This window comes from Coloeus monedula (assembly GCF_965178545.1).
Source record: "Coloeus monedula genome assembly, chromosome: 18".
Lineage (NCBI taxonomy): Eukaryota > Metazoa > Chordata > Aves > Passeriformes > Corvidae > Coloeus > Coloeus monedula.
Window position 1 is genome coordinate 4,473,986 of NC_138798.1, and position 12,939 is coordinate 4,486,924.

The window sequence follows — 12,939 nt, forward strand, 5'->3', positions numbered from 1 at the left end:
CAGGCAGCGCCGAGGGCACCCCGCTGTGTGGCCATCAGGGGGCCTCCGAGAGGGTCCGTGGCGTGCGCGGCGCCGCTCGCCCGCCATATTGAGAGTGGCGCCGCATGCGGCACACGCGCCGGCTGTCGCCATAAAAACCCTGTCGCGATTGATTGCCCATCGTTTGTTTATTTATTTACTGATCGCTTTAGCGACAGCGCGAGGCCCTTCCCACAGGCGGCCTCCAGCACGCGCGCCGTCTGCGCGGTGAACCTGTGACCGGGGTGAGACGCGGGCTCCGGGGGCGAAGGGGCGTGATGGGGGCGTGTCTGGGGGCGTGGCCAGCCCACCCGAGGTTATAAAAGGGACCCGGGCGGCGCCCATCCCTCAGTCAAGATGGCGGCGCTGAGGGCGGCAGGGGCGGCGCTGCTGCGACCCCGGCCCGGGCCGGCCCCGGCCGCGCTGGGCTACCACAAGAAGGTGAGGGGCGAACGGAACACGGGGAGGGGCGGGGGGGGGCGTGGGATGGCCCTCGCTGACGCTATATCTTGGCAGGTGGTGGATCACTACGAGAACCCGCGCAACGTCGGCTCCCTGGACCGCAATGCCAAGAACGTGGGCACCGGCCTGGTGGGCGCTCCGGCCTGCGGCGATGTCATGAAGCTGCAGGTGACCTTGGGAACCTGCTGGCACCTGGGTGGGGTCACATGGGGCTGTTGCGAGGGTCAAACTTGCCCGTGTCCCCTGAGGGGACAGCACGGGCTTCCCTCACGCCCGCCCTGCCCGTGCCCTGTGCCCGGGGCAGGGCCAGCCCCGCTACCCGGGGCCCCTGGTGGAGGGACCTGACTGAGCTGAACCGGGCGCTAAAGTGTCCCCAAAATGCTCCCGCAGGTGGAAGTGGACGAGAACGGCAGGATTGTGGATGCCCGCTTCAAAACCTTCGGCTGCGGCTCGGCCATCGCCTCCAGCTCGCTGGCCACGGAGTGGGTCAAAGGGAAAACGGTGAGGGAGCTCCGGGAAAGCTTCACAGCTTCCCACGCACCCGTGTTCTCTGTTGGGATCGTGTAGGAAGCGCTCTCCAGGGAATCCCTGCACTGCTTCGTGCTGTAGAAGTGACTGCCAGCAGTGTCAGGGCTTCAGTTGTAGGGCAATAATTGTTTTTTTACAACAACCATCAGAGAATCATTAAGGTTGGAAAAGCCCTCTAAGAACATCAAGTCCAACCATTCCCCCCACACTGCCGGGTCTGCCACTAACCATGTCCCCAGGTGCCACATCCACATTGTTTTTGGACAATCCCAGGGACAGTGATTCCACCATGGAGCTATTTGGTGTTTTATGCAATGAGCATAACCAGGCTGAGGGCAGAAATTTTTATTATAGAGAGCCTTTAGATCATTTAGATTGGTTTTTCTGCCAGCAGTAAATGCCCCTCATTGTTGTGATAGAGGATCAGCAGGCTTGGAGCAGCCCAGGTGGGGACAGTCTGTGACACTGATACGTCAGTCAGACATTCCTGAATTCCCACATCCCTCAGTGCCCTGGGCAGCTGGGATCATCTCCCCTGTGGATTCTGCTGGCTCTGGAGCATTAAACCTTCTTAGCAAACACAAACAACAGGGCCCATGACCACCTCTGCCTGTGTTTCAGGTTGACGAAGCGCTGAAAATCAAGAACACAGATATTGCCAAGGAACTCTGCCTTCCCCCTGTCAAACTGCACTGCTCCAGTAAGTAAAAACCCTTCATCTCAGGTACTCTAGGAACAGCACAGATGCTTCTGGATGCTGTTTTCCAAACAGTTTCTTGTTCAGATTTCAGGGTTAATTCCAGAGTTTTCAGATCTCTTCAATATTTTGGAGCCCATGGCTCAGCAGGCTGATAACAGATTCTGAATGTATTATTATTTGAAGTTGTATTACATGAATTCAGCATTATAGGAATTCAGTATTTTAGGAATTCCGTTCAGATTCTACTCCTAAGATCAATCTGTGCTTGCTTGTCTTGTTTGCTCACTGCTGCCTGCTTTTCTTTCTACCTCATCTTACATCCTAAAAGCCCTTGAATTGTCCTTAAAATCCTCTTTATTTTTCCCTTTGCAGTGCTGGCTGAAGACGCCATCAAGGCTGCCTTGGCTGATTACAAACTGAAGCAGGATTCGAGCAAAGAATCCGACAAAAAAGCCGACAATGCCTGAACTGCTTGCACAGCTTCCCCTCCTCCCTCCTCCTCCTCACTCTGCAGTGCAATTCCCGAGCTGTAGTAGGACCCTGTGCACTACTCAAGCTGTAAGATACGCACAAGTTACGCACAACGTGTCCCTGTGGTGTCCAGCCACTCCGTAGTGCTCACAACGGCCAGGATGGGCTCCTGTCCCCTTGGGAATGCCGTGGGAAGACTCTGCTCCAGAGACACAACCCTGCTGTCTGGTACTGGAAGGGCTGCACTTTTTTTGGGTTTTTTTTTTTTTTGGGGAAGATGTCTAGTTTTGCCTAATATTTTGTGGAATTTAGTGGGAAGTGTTGCCTTGGTGTGGATGTGTGTGTGGGAGCTGTGGGGCCGCCCTTGGCTCCAGCGGGGTTGATTTCGCAATCCGGGGGCAAATTCCCGCTCTCGGAATTCTTTGCAGGTGCCAAAGGGAAAAGTGGCCAGGAAACACTGGTGGTTTCTGCTCCCATCCTGTCACCACTTAGTTTTTGAAGCTCCTGTTTGAGGCACAGCCTGAATTTTGGGGTGTTTTCCCTAAGAATTCCACTTCACACTCACCAGGTGCTCTGTTACAGCTGTAAATCCTGGGCTAGAGGAGGGTATCCCTGCCCAAGGAAGGGGTTTGCAACTGAATGAGCTTTAAGGTCCCTTCCAACCCAAACCACTCCAGGATTCTCTAAAATGCACCCTCAGACTGGAACCCCGGTGGGGGATAGCAGAGCTGGAACGCTCTGAAGGGGAGCTCCCACAGTTCCTCTTTTGCAGGGAAATATTTCCAAACCAAGCAGACAACACATGGGAAAACTTCACCTTTTTACCTTCCAGCCCCCCCCACAAGACACCTCACTTCCCATTTTTCATACTGAGGGCATTGTTAAACACTTAAAACTACATTTGAAAAAATAATTGTCTCATTCTGCTGCATCTGGGCACAGTATTTGTAATTTTTAAGGCAGAGGTCACACGTTGCTGCTGAGTTTGTCACTCACAAGGTCCCTCTTGTGGTTCCTCATCTCCTGGCACCCTCCAGCAGTGAGGAACGTGCGCCTCTCTCTCATGGAACAATCCTGCTATTTCCCAGTTTAAAAAAAAAAAAAAAAAGGGAAACTTCACACACCCACATCTGCATCGGGGCAGAATCAGCTCTTTGTGGTGGCACGTTCTTCCAAAGGGAAGCTTGTCCTGAGGCAGGGATGTGATGGGATAAAACACAGGGATACAGGAAGTTGCAAGGATACAGGGATGTGCTGCTTTTGAGGCAGAACAGCCTCTCCCACCTTCCAGGTTTCCCTGCTGTTCCCACTGGAGCAGCTGCACCCCAGTGCTGTGGCTGAGTCGCCCACAGGCCCCCCTTTGCCCCCCCCGCCCACAGCTGTGGGTACAAGATAAAGTTTTCCTGGAAGTGGCACGTGATGTGCTGATCTGAGGATTGATAACACCCTCCCCAGGGCTCCCCTGCCCCTGGAGCCCAATCCAGCAGTGCCCCTGGAGGAGCACAGGGACACGGGGACTGTCCCCTGGCCACCCCACGGCTGCAGAGACACACGGGAGAGGAGCTGTGCAGAGGAAGTGTTTATTTCTAGCTGAAGGGGTTTAGGAAATGAGGCAAAAATCCAGCTGGGCTCTGGGGTGAAAGAAGGAAAGGAGGGTCCTTGTCCCTAAATCCTCATCCCTCCTCCCCTTGGGTGGCCATGGGCAAAGCTGCCCCATGTCCTACACACCTCCAGCCCTGGTCCCATCCCTCTTCCCAGAGGGACACAGCTCCCAGCCAGGCGCTGGGCACGGACCAGGCTGCTGCTGTTTATTAAAACACGTTTGGGAGGAAGCTGGTGGCACACTGGGGGCAGGGCTGGAGCTGGGGGGATGCACTACCCCAGTGCTTGGAGTGGGAGAAGCCCCTTGGGCAGCAGGAGTGGGGCTGACAGCATTCCAGCACTGGGGAAAACCACCAGCTGGCAAATCCCCCCCATGAGCATCCCATCAGCACGAGGTCAGGGGAGGGAATGGGATCTTCATCGGGGCTCCCTTGAGCCACCACGTACGTACAGAGCCTCATCCACCATGTCCATCGTGTGTCCCGAGCCAGCAGCTCCTCAGGCTTGCCCAGGACCGTGTCCCTGCCTCAGATTCCAGAGGGGGCCTGGGAGCCATCCTGGGATGCATCAGGGGTCTCCTTGCCTCCTGCGCTCGCCTCTTCCTCCACACCGGGATTTTGGGCAGGGGGCTTGGGTTGCTCATCCCCCAACTTCTTCCTTCCTTCCTTCTCTTCCTCCTCCTCCTCCTGAGGGGAATTGTGCTCACCCCGGGCCCCATTGGCCAGCGGTGCCTTGGGGGGGGATTTGAGGTTCTGGGCAGCAGCCAGGATGTCCGCCTGGAGCTGCCGGCTGCCGTCCAGCGGCTCCTCCGCGCCAGCCTCAGGCGCTTTCTCGGGCACCTCGCTGAACGCCCGTGCTCCCCCCGACTTGTCCCGCTCATCCACGTATTTTTTCTTGGGAAAGGAGGAGGGATAGTAGGCGGAGGCCTTGTGCTTCTGCCGGACGATGACGGCGGCGCAGATGATGAAGAGGAGGACGAAGGACAGTGAGCCCACCACCACCACCAGCAGCAGGTACTCCTTGAAGAAGTCCACCAGCCCGTCCAGCACACCCGGCGCCGAGCTGTTGGTCACCGTGGTCCCCGGCGCGTCCCCCACCGTGGGGCTGATCCGGGGGGTCACGGGCTGGGCGGGCAGCGTGGCCGACGCCTCATCCCCGTCCCCGCTGCCCGCGGGGTCCGGCAGCACCGGGCGGTGCCGCGGGGCTGCCGCCTGTGCCGGGGCCACCGCCAGCAGCACCAAGAGCAGCAACCACGCACCCATGGCCGAGCCCGTTCCCGGGATTCGTGCAGGGGACCTGTGGGATGCAGAGGGGAGGGGGACACGTTAATACCCCGACAGAGCGAGCCCCCCAAGCCCTTCCCCAGGCCAGCCCCCACCCGCCTGAGTTTCCTTATGGAAGTAGAAAGGCAACTCCTGTTTTCTTGCCCCGACAGAGCGAGGGGCTCCGTTTGTTTTCCAAGGGCGCAGCTGGAAGCCAGCTGGGTGGGATTGCTCAAGTCCAGGGGACCGGGGCTGCTGCCAGCACCCGGCTCCAGACAACGGTCATTTGGCTGATTAGAGAATTCCTGAAAAATGGAGGTTTGCAGTGGAAACTTTGACACAGGGAATGCTACAAAGGGGCCGGGCCTGGTGCAAGAGGCATTTCCCAACCGCCCGTCCCAGACCGTTAATTCCCAGCTGGAGCACTGCTAAAAATAGGTTGGGGCAGGATTTCACCCCAGTGCCACCATGGTGGTTGAGTGAAGCTGGGAAGGGGTGCAGGATAAAGGGGCAGCCCCAGAGCTGGGGTGCAGGGAATGGGGGTCCCAGGGGTCCTTGGCTGCCTGAGTGTCCCTGGTGAAGGGGGGAAGGTCGGCTCCGTCCCCGTGCTGTGCTCCTTGCTTGGATGGGCCAGATCTGCCCCGTTCCACAGCCCACAGTGTGCTGTAGGATATGGGACACGCGCTTCCCACCCCGGAGCGATGACCAGGGTGAGCCCCTGGGCAGGCTCTGCACCCCACGGGATTTGGGAGAGGGACGTGACCGTCCCCACCACGTCGCGAGACATTCCCGAGGGACATCAACGCGTGCCACGCCACGTAACGCCATCGAGCCGTTCCCAGGGCTCTTCCCCTCCACACAGCTCCGTGGGGAGGTCTCAGAAAACAGCTCCCCAGGTCCATCAGCAGGGACCCCCCCATGACAATTCCCCAACCTCAGGCTCCCCAAATCCCAACCCACATCCCATTTTCCCCCCAAACAAACCCAAGCCAGCAGCTCTGCAGACCGGGAGGGACTCCAGCAGCAGGATTTGGCTTCCAGGCTCTTTCCCGGCTGCACAATCTGGTTTCCATTAATCCAGAGCAAACAAACGGCAGCAGAGGTGGGAGGTGGCCCTGGACCCCCGACCCTCCCGGCTGCCCATGGGCACTGCTGCGGCTGTGGGGTCACAGCACTGACCAGCACTGGGAGAATGAAGGGCTTGGGGGGCTGGGATAAGCCCCTTCATCCTCCCCTTCACCACAGACAGGGGCCCCTCGGTGCGAAAGGGGTCCTGGGATGGGAACAGCATCAATTCCTCGGCAGCCATCGGAGCTGAGGAGCAGCTGCGGCCATGGAGGGGCTGAGCAAAGCCCAAAGCAGTGCCAAGAGCAGGGCCCGGCACCGTGGGCATTACCAGCCCTCCACCCCCATCCCAACCCCATTCCAGCCCCATCCTCGCCCATCCCCAAACCCACAGCTCGTCCCCAGCTCCGCTTCCCAACCGCTCCAGAAATTCACGATTTCGGTGTTGTCCAGACGCGGCACGCTCCGATTCCTGCCTGGGAATGCAGCCATGTGGCCGACTCCATCCCGTGTCCCTCCGTGGGGACATTGCCCAGCCCTCAGCGCAGCACCCCCGGCTGTGGGACAGCCCGTGCCCTGCTCCAGAGCCACCCCAAGATCGGGGAGCAGCCTGGCACACCCAGTGGGATCCTCACCTTGCCCGCAGCCGGCGGGAGGGAGCCGGGAAGACGGGATCTGTCCCACACACCTCGAGCCCCTTTCTGCTGCCTGCTGGGACGGAGCCTCCTCCTTCTCCCTCTTCTCCTCCTCCTTCTCCTCCTCCTCCTGCGTCGCAGCCCGGGACCAGCTTGTTCTCATTAGGGCCGGGATGGGGAGGGGGTGTGGGAGGCCAGGGAAGGGCAGGCAGCCCTCAGCCCCCTCCCAGATGAACTCCAGCTGGGGCTGAGGGTGTTTCCTGGCTTATCCCGTCAGCAAAGGAGCCCTGATGCCCCCCATCATCAACCCCGGAAGGGGCCACGTTTTGGGGTGCAAGTGGGGATGGGGTCACACAGGGTGTTGTTGCAAAGACGTTTTTATCCACGAACGTGAGGGTAAAGCCCCATCCGAGGGTCCAAGGGGGGCAGTGAGGGATGTGAGCTCAGTGCCCTGGCATTACTGAGGCAGTGGGGCAAACGTGGCTTGGGACCACCCCCCCCCTAATTTCAGGAGAACATTTCCTAAACATCCCAGCCTGGAAATGCTCTGGCCTGGGCACCTCTGCCTTGGGCTCCAGGCTCCAGACAGGGATCCCCCTGGTTCCCCAGACAAACACAGCAGCTGCTCAGATCCTCGGGTCCTGGTCTCCAGTTTGGGGATCTGGGGGCATTGCTTGGGACCCCCCAGGCTCTGTCTCCCCCCGCCCTGGTCCCCTCGGCCTGGCCTGAGGTTGCTCAAGAGGCTGCAGCCGCTGTGTGACCTCATCCTGTTGCTATTTTCCTCTGCTCCTCCCTGGGGACCTGCCAGACCCCCCAAAAAGCCATGGCCAGCGCCGGGGGACCGTGACCCCTGCGGGGTGGGGGGCGAGGGATTCTGTCCCCCCGACGGAGGGGAGCTGGCGCCGCTGGGGTTTCTCCGGCGTCGCCGCCGGCGTCGCGGCTCCCCGAAATAAAGGCCCCGTCCGTCTGACTGCCCCGGCGGCTCGCAGCAGCTGCTGGGGCGGCTTTTCCCAGCCTTAAGTGCTCAGTGATGAAATCCTAGAGGGGAAGGGGGAAAGGCGAGGGGAGGCCGGGGGTGAGGGCTGCCTGGAGGAGTTCCAGCAGCATCCGGCCCTGCTCCCGCAGCCCAGGTGGGGATGGGACTGAGATTCCCCCCCTACACCCAGCGATGCCGGAGTTGAGCTCAATCTCCTTGTTCAGGGTCCCCTTTCCACCCTGCCCAGGGTCTGCATCCCACATCATCCAGAGTCCCCATCGCTGCTCATCCAAGAACCCCATCCCACCCTAGCCAGGATCCTCATCCTGCTTTGCCCAGAGTCTCCATCCCTCCTGGTCCAGGATCTGCATCCCACCCTACCCACGGTTCCCACCCTTCATTGCTCAGAGTCCCCATCGCTCCCTCCCCAGGATTCCTATGTCCCTCGCCCAAGATCCCCATCCCTCCCTGCCCAGTGTCCCCACCCTCGCAGCCGGGATCCCCGTCCCAGTTCCCGGTGCCAGCTCCCACCGGCCATTACGATGCCGTTTTTGCCTGCGGCCGGGCTGTCCCGGCCCCTCGGAGCTGGGCAGGGCGGGGACCGCCCGGCCCCGCCGTGTAATTTGGGGCAGCAGGAACGCAGGGCTGCTCAGGGCTGGGCTGGGCAGCACAGCCCGCCCGGGGAACCGCCAATTTGAGGCATTTCAGCCCTGCTCTGCTTCTAATTTGCTTCCCTGGGCTGCGCTTTGCTGTGCCAGCAAAATACCCGGAGGGGACCCGTCCTGCAGAGCTGCACGAGGCGTGTGGAGCTCCATGTGCAGCGTCGTGCATGGGATTGTGCCACCCATGGCTCCGTGTCACCCACCCACAGCCCGGTGCCACCCCACCGCACGCTGCCCTCCCGCTGCCTGGCGGGATCCCTGCGGACCCTGCTGTGACACCGCGCCGGCTTCCCGTGAATTCCCGCGCCGTGAGCTGGGCGATGGCAGCCCTACAGGACCTGCCGACTGCGCCAAATAGGGCAATTCCCGGCTCCTGGCTGCCGGCTCCCGCTCCGGCGGTGGAGGAAAGTTTATCCTCGCTGGGCTCCTGCTGGAGAGCGGCCAGCACAGGGCTGGGAGAGCAGGAGCAATCCCTGGGATCTGCACCCATCCAGTTCCTCGGGACACACCGGCCTCATCTTCACCGGGGGCAGAGGCCGGCTCAGCCGCTGCGGGGTGAAGCCAGAAGACGGGAGCATCCCTCTTCCCCCGTGACTGCTTTGGCTGGCAGGGCGCTGGTGTGGGGACACAGTAGGACAGAGCAGGGTGGCACGAGCAGGGAGCCCATGGCCAGGGTGTGGGGACCGGCCATGGCCACTGGCTGTGGGTCCCCTGGCCCGGCTGACTCACCCATAAACATTTACATTCACAGCCGTAGCGGGGCCGTGCAGCTGCCAGGATCCAGATGGAAAATATCCCAAGCACAGTGTGAATGTAAACAGGCAGCAGGGCCGGGATGCAGGTGAATGACCACGCTGGCTATTGCCCCCAGACAGACACCCCAGAGTGGCCCTCGAGGAGGCTGCAAGCTTGGGGATGAGGGGAAGGGGATATGGGCATGTGGGAATTGGGATGTGGGAATGGGAATGCTGAATCTGGCAGGGCAAGGGGTGGGGACAGAGAGATGGGGACTTGGAGCCTGGTCACAGCAGGGATGGGGATGTGGGGATGGGGAGCCTGGGTGGAGCAAGAATGGAAAAATGGGGACACCGAGCCTGACAGGACAGGGCCAGTCCTGGGCCATTTCTGCTCCTCCAGGGAAGGGATCACTCGGTGGCCTGAGGGGTGACTGACACCTGCCTGAGCGGGTGAGATGGTGGGACCTTCGTTGGCCTCTCACGGATTTGTTCTCCCTTCCCTCCCAGCCCCAGCCAGGCAAGGACAGCCGGGGCCAGCGCTGCCGGACGATGCCGATACCCTGCGGCCACCGTTCGCCCCCGGGGCTGAGCATCTGACAGGCAGCGGCAGCTCCGGAGGCGTCCCCGCCTCGCAGCGGCGACCGCAGGCAGGAACACGTTGTGCCACTCGTCCTGTCCCCGTCCCCCGGCGTTTCCGCCCCGTCCCCGCCGACCTTCCAGCTCCCACGAGGCCGAGCCCACGCGGGAAGGAGGTCTCGGGGGCTGCGGTCCCGTCCCCAAGGTCCCGGGGTCTGGTCCCTGCTGCGGGTTTCGTTTCTGCGCCCCCAGGGAGCTGAGGGGGAGGGTGGAGAAGCGAAATTTTGGCAGCAGGATGTGGGCAGGCGGCGGGGCAGGGAGGGGGCTGCCAGGAAGAGACCACCATGTCCGGGTAACGCTTTAATGGGATGGGCCTGAGCTGGCCGCGGGAGACCAGCTCCGTCACACTGGTCCAAGCTAAAACACCGGGGAACGCCCGCGGCTCCATCGGGAGCAGCGCTGCGGGATGCAGGAGCCATCCCTGGGGCTCAGGAGTGCTCCGGCAGGAAGCTGCTGAGAGTCAGGTTGTCTCCATCGGGCTCGGAGCTGCCGTCGGGCACCAGCAGCTTGTGCCGCCGGGCCGGGACAGGCCGGGGGCCGGCGGCCGCCTCGGCGTCGGGCAGGAGCGAGGAGATGCAAACCATCTCGGTGCGGCTCAGCTGGCGCTGCCCCGTCCGCGCCCGCCGCCACAGCAGTGCCCCCAGCACGCCCGTGCACACCAGGAAGGTGGCGGCCACCAGCCCCAGCAGCAGGATGGCCAGCAGGCACTTGCTCATCACCCCGCTGGGCTCCCAGGGCACCGCGGTGCCCGCCGGCGTCGCGTCCCAAGGGGCCGGGAGGGTCGGTGCAGGCGGAGCTCCGGATTTCTTGGGTTTCCTGTGGCCCGTGGTGGTGAGGACAAAGGCTGGGGGGGCTGTTGAGCGCAGCCCCGAGGAGGAGCTGCTGTTCAGGCCATCCGTGGCTGTCCCTTCCTCGATGGGTGACGTGAGCCAGCTGGGGGTGGTGGTGGCGATGCTCTTTTGGGGTGCTGACGGTGGGCCAGGCTCCGAGGCCGGCAGCAGATCGGGATCAGGGGAATCGGTCTCATCCATGGACTCAGCCGTGGTTGGCATGAGTGTCTTGGTGCTGGGTGCTGGTGGTGGGGCAGAGCTCAGGAGCAGGTCGGGATCAGGGGGATCTGTCTCATCCATGGGATCAGCTGTGGTGGGCACTAGAGGCACCCGGAGCAGGGCAGTGCTGGCACTGGGCGCTGCTGGTGACACAGAGTCCTCCAGTAAGTTGGGAGAAGGGGAATCTGTCTCATCAGGCTCGGCCGTGGTGGACACTGCAAGCACCTGGGGCAGGCTGGTGTTGGTGCTGGGCACTGGTGCTGCAGTGCTCAGGAGCAGCTCAGGCTCGGGGGAATCATCCATGGGATCGGCTGTGGTTGGCACCCGGAGCAGGCTGGCTTTGCTGCCGGGTGCTGGTGGTGGCACAGAGCCACCATCGCTCTTGTCACTGCTGATCACCGTGGTGGCACTGGGCTCCTGCCCACTGTCATCCCTCTTCCCACGGGAGAGGGGCAGGGGCTTGGCTGTCCCCCAGACCCACTGCCCGCCCTGGGGCAGCCCCGGCAGCTCAGCCCCACACGCCTGCAGGGGGATCAGCAGCAGCAGCAGCACGGCCCGGCACAGCGCCATGGGACCTGCAGGGGACAGAAAGGGCGGGTGGCATCGGAGTCCTGCTCCCCATGGGAGGATGCTGAGTGTGGAACTGCCCCAATGTGGGATCGCACTCCAGCCAAGGATCCTTCTCCCCTCCTGGAGAGGGGCCCTCGGGTTTGGGGGGATGGAAGATGCGCCCAGCGACCTCCTCCTGCTACAGCCCCCACCTGCGGGACATCAGTTCCGCTCCAGGGACAAGTTTTGATAAGGAAGTTGAACGTCTGGAAATGGGAAATCAGCCGCGATGGAGGTGGCTGCTGCGGGTCGGGGCAGTTGCGGGATGAGTCTCCGTGTGGAAATGAAACCACAGGGATGTCACCCACGTTTGGACAGACCCCGCCCGGGTGCCCGTCCTCCCCCTCCACCCACTGGGCTGGCACAGGGTTCCAGGGCTGAGGCCACCATGAGCCTGCGCCTCCGTGCTGGAGCAGGAGAGGCAAATCCACCCCAAACTCATGCCAAACCCCCCCATTCCATCTGTCCATCACCAATTCCCCCCGCCTCGGCAGCCGCGGTGGGAGGAAGCCACCGAGGTCCCTGCAGATCGGCACCCAACAGCATCCAGACACGGCTCAATGCTCCGAGCATCCCCAGGAGGCTCCCACATCCCCAAAGCACCCACCAGCCTCCCAAAAACCCCAGGGACCAGCACGGAGCGCGGCACCCTCAGGGACCCCGAGCACCCCCTTTGCACCCAGAGCATCCCCGGGGCCGAGCCCCGCTCCAGCCGCTCCCCACCAGGGCTCACCTGTGCTGATGGACGCGGCGGGATCCCGACTGCAGGATCCACCGGCGAGGGCCTGGCACGGGGGGCGAGGGCAGCCCTTGCACCGGCACCCGCGGGGCGTCGTGGGCCGCCCTCCGCCTGCACCTCCCGCCGGGCGGGGAAGGGAGGGAGCGCGGAAGGGCGGCTGCGGTTTCGAGAGCCCGTGGGGGAAGGACGTCACGCCGACAGTGGGGCCACCGAGGGCTGGGGGCTGCGGGCACCCCCCGGGGAGGGCGGCAGGGGATGGGCTGCACCCCAAAGAGGGGCCTCTTGCCCTGGTGGGAGCCCTCGGCTCGGCCCCACCGGCGGCCCCGCGGAGCTGCTGCGCGCTGGGGCTGGCGTCGCCCCGAAAGCAGAAGTGACGGCGAACCTGGTGCTGCCACCCCCGGGCACGGTGTGGGCATGGCCAGGGAGGGGGGAACGGTGCCCTGAGGTACCTCAGCACCGGGAAACGCCCCGGCATGCGGGAAGAAGGAGGAGGAGGGTGAGGCCCTGACTTGATGTTTTGCACAGCCCTTGTGCCGGGCTCCTTCTCTCTGCACCATCCCCAGGATGCTCGCAGGGGCTCCCGGGGGGCTGCTGGGTGTTGTCCTGGGTGTTGTCCCTGGCATTGGCACGACAGGAAACCCCTCGCCCCAACCGCAGGCTCCGGGCGGGAGGCGCAGCCGCAGCCGCAGGAAGGTGCTGCAAGAGGCACATCCGCAGGAACGGGCTCGGGGTGCCAACAACCCCCCGCCCCCGGAAACCCCAGCCCGTCCCTGCTCCGAAACACCTGG

The 12,939-nt window shown here is 62.6% G+C and overlaps 3 protein-coding genes across 3 annotated transcripts; 1 reads left to right on the plus strand and 2 right to left on the minus strand.

Annotated features, from left to right (window-relative positions):
* Positions 1–337: 337 nt before the first annotated feature.
* Positions 338–2,502, plus strand: ISCU (iron-sulfur cluster assembly enzyme). Its single transcript, XM_082293232.1, has 5 exons — positions 338–459; positions 535–648; positions 871–981; positions 1,630–1,708; positions 2,081–2,502. Exons 1-5 carry the CDS (start codon positions 376–378, stop codon positions 2,173–2,175), a joined length of 483 nt encoding a protein of 160 aa, XP_082149358.1. The 5' UTR covers positions 338–375; the 3' UTR covers positions 2,176–2,502.
* Positions 2,503–3,818: 1,316 nt separating this feature from the next.
* Positions 3,819–6,796, minus strand: TMEM119 (transmembrane protein 119). Its single transcript, XM_082293231.1, has 2 exons — positions 6,744–6,796; positions 3,819–5,077 (listed from the first exon to the last, which is right to left on the minus strand). Exon 2 carries the CDS (start codon positions 5,041–5,043, stop codon positions 4,309–4,311), a length of 735 nt encoding a protein of 244 aa, XP_082149357.1. The 5' UTR covers positions 5,044–5,077; positions 6,744–6,796; the 3' UTR covers positions 3,819–4,308.
* A 3,386-nt stretch (positions 6,797–10,182) lies between these two features.
* SELPLG (selectin P ligand) lies at positions 10,183–12,272 on the minus strand (the record flags this gene model as incomplete). Its single annotated transcript, XM_082293226.1, has 2 exons — positions 12,146–12,272; positions 10,183–11,378 (listed from the first exon to the last, which is right to left on the minus strand). Exon 2 carries the CDS (start codon positions 11,371–11,373, stop codon positions 10,183–10,185), a length of 1,191 nt encoding a protein of 396 aa, XP_082149352.1. The 5' UTR covers positions 11,374–11,378; positions 12,146–12,272.
* Between the last annotated feature and the right edge of the window lie 667 nt (positions 12,273–12,939).

Excerpts from the sequence above, each read along its gene's own strand:
- TMEM119 (XM_082293231.1), bottom strand. The coding sequence starts at position 5,043 with ATGGGTGCGTGGTTGCTGCTCTTGGTGCTGCTGGCGGTGGCCCCGGCA.
- ISCU (XM_082293232.1), top strand. The coding sequence starts at position 376 with ATGGCGGCGCTGAGGGCGGCAGGGGCGGCGCTGCTGCGACCCCGGCCC. Across the intron at positions 649-870 it reads GCGATGTCATGAAGCTGCAG|GTGGAAGTGGACGAGAACGG; the intron begins GTGACCTTGGGA and ends ATGCTCCCGCAG. Across the intron at positions 1,709-2,080 it reads TGTCAAACTGCACTGCTCCA|TGCTGGCTGAAGACGCCATC; the intron begins GTAAGTAAAAAC and ends TTCCCTTTGCAG.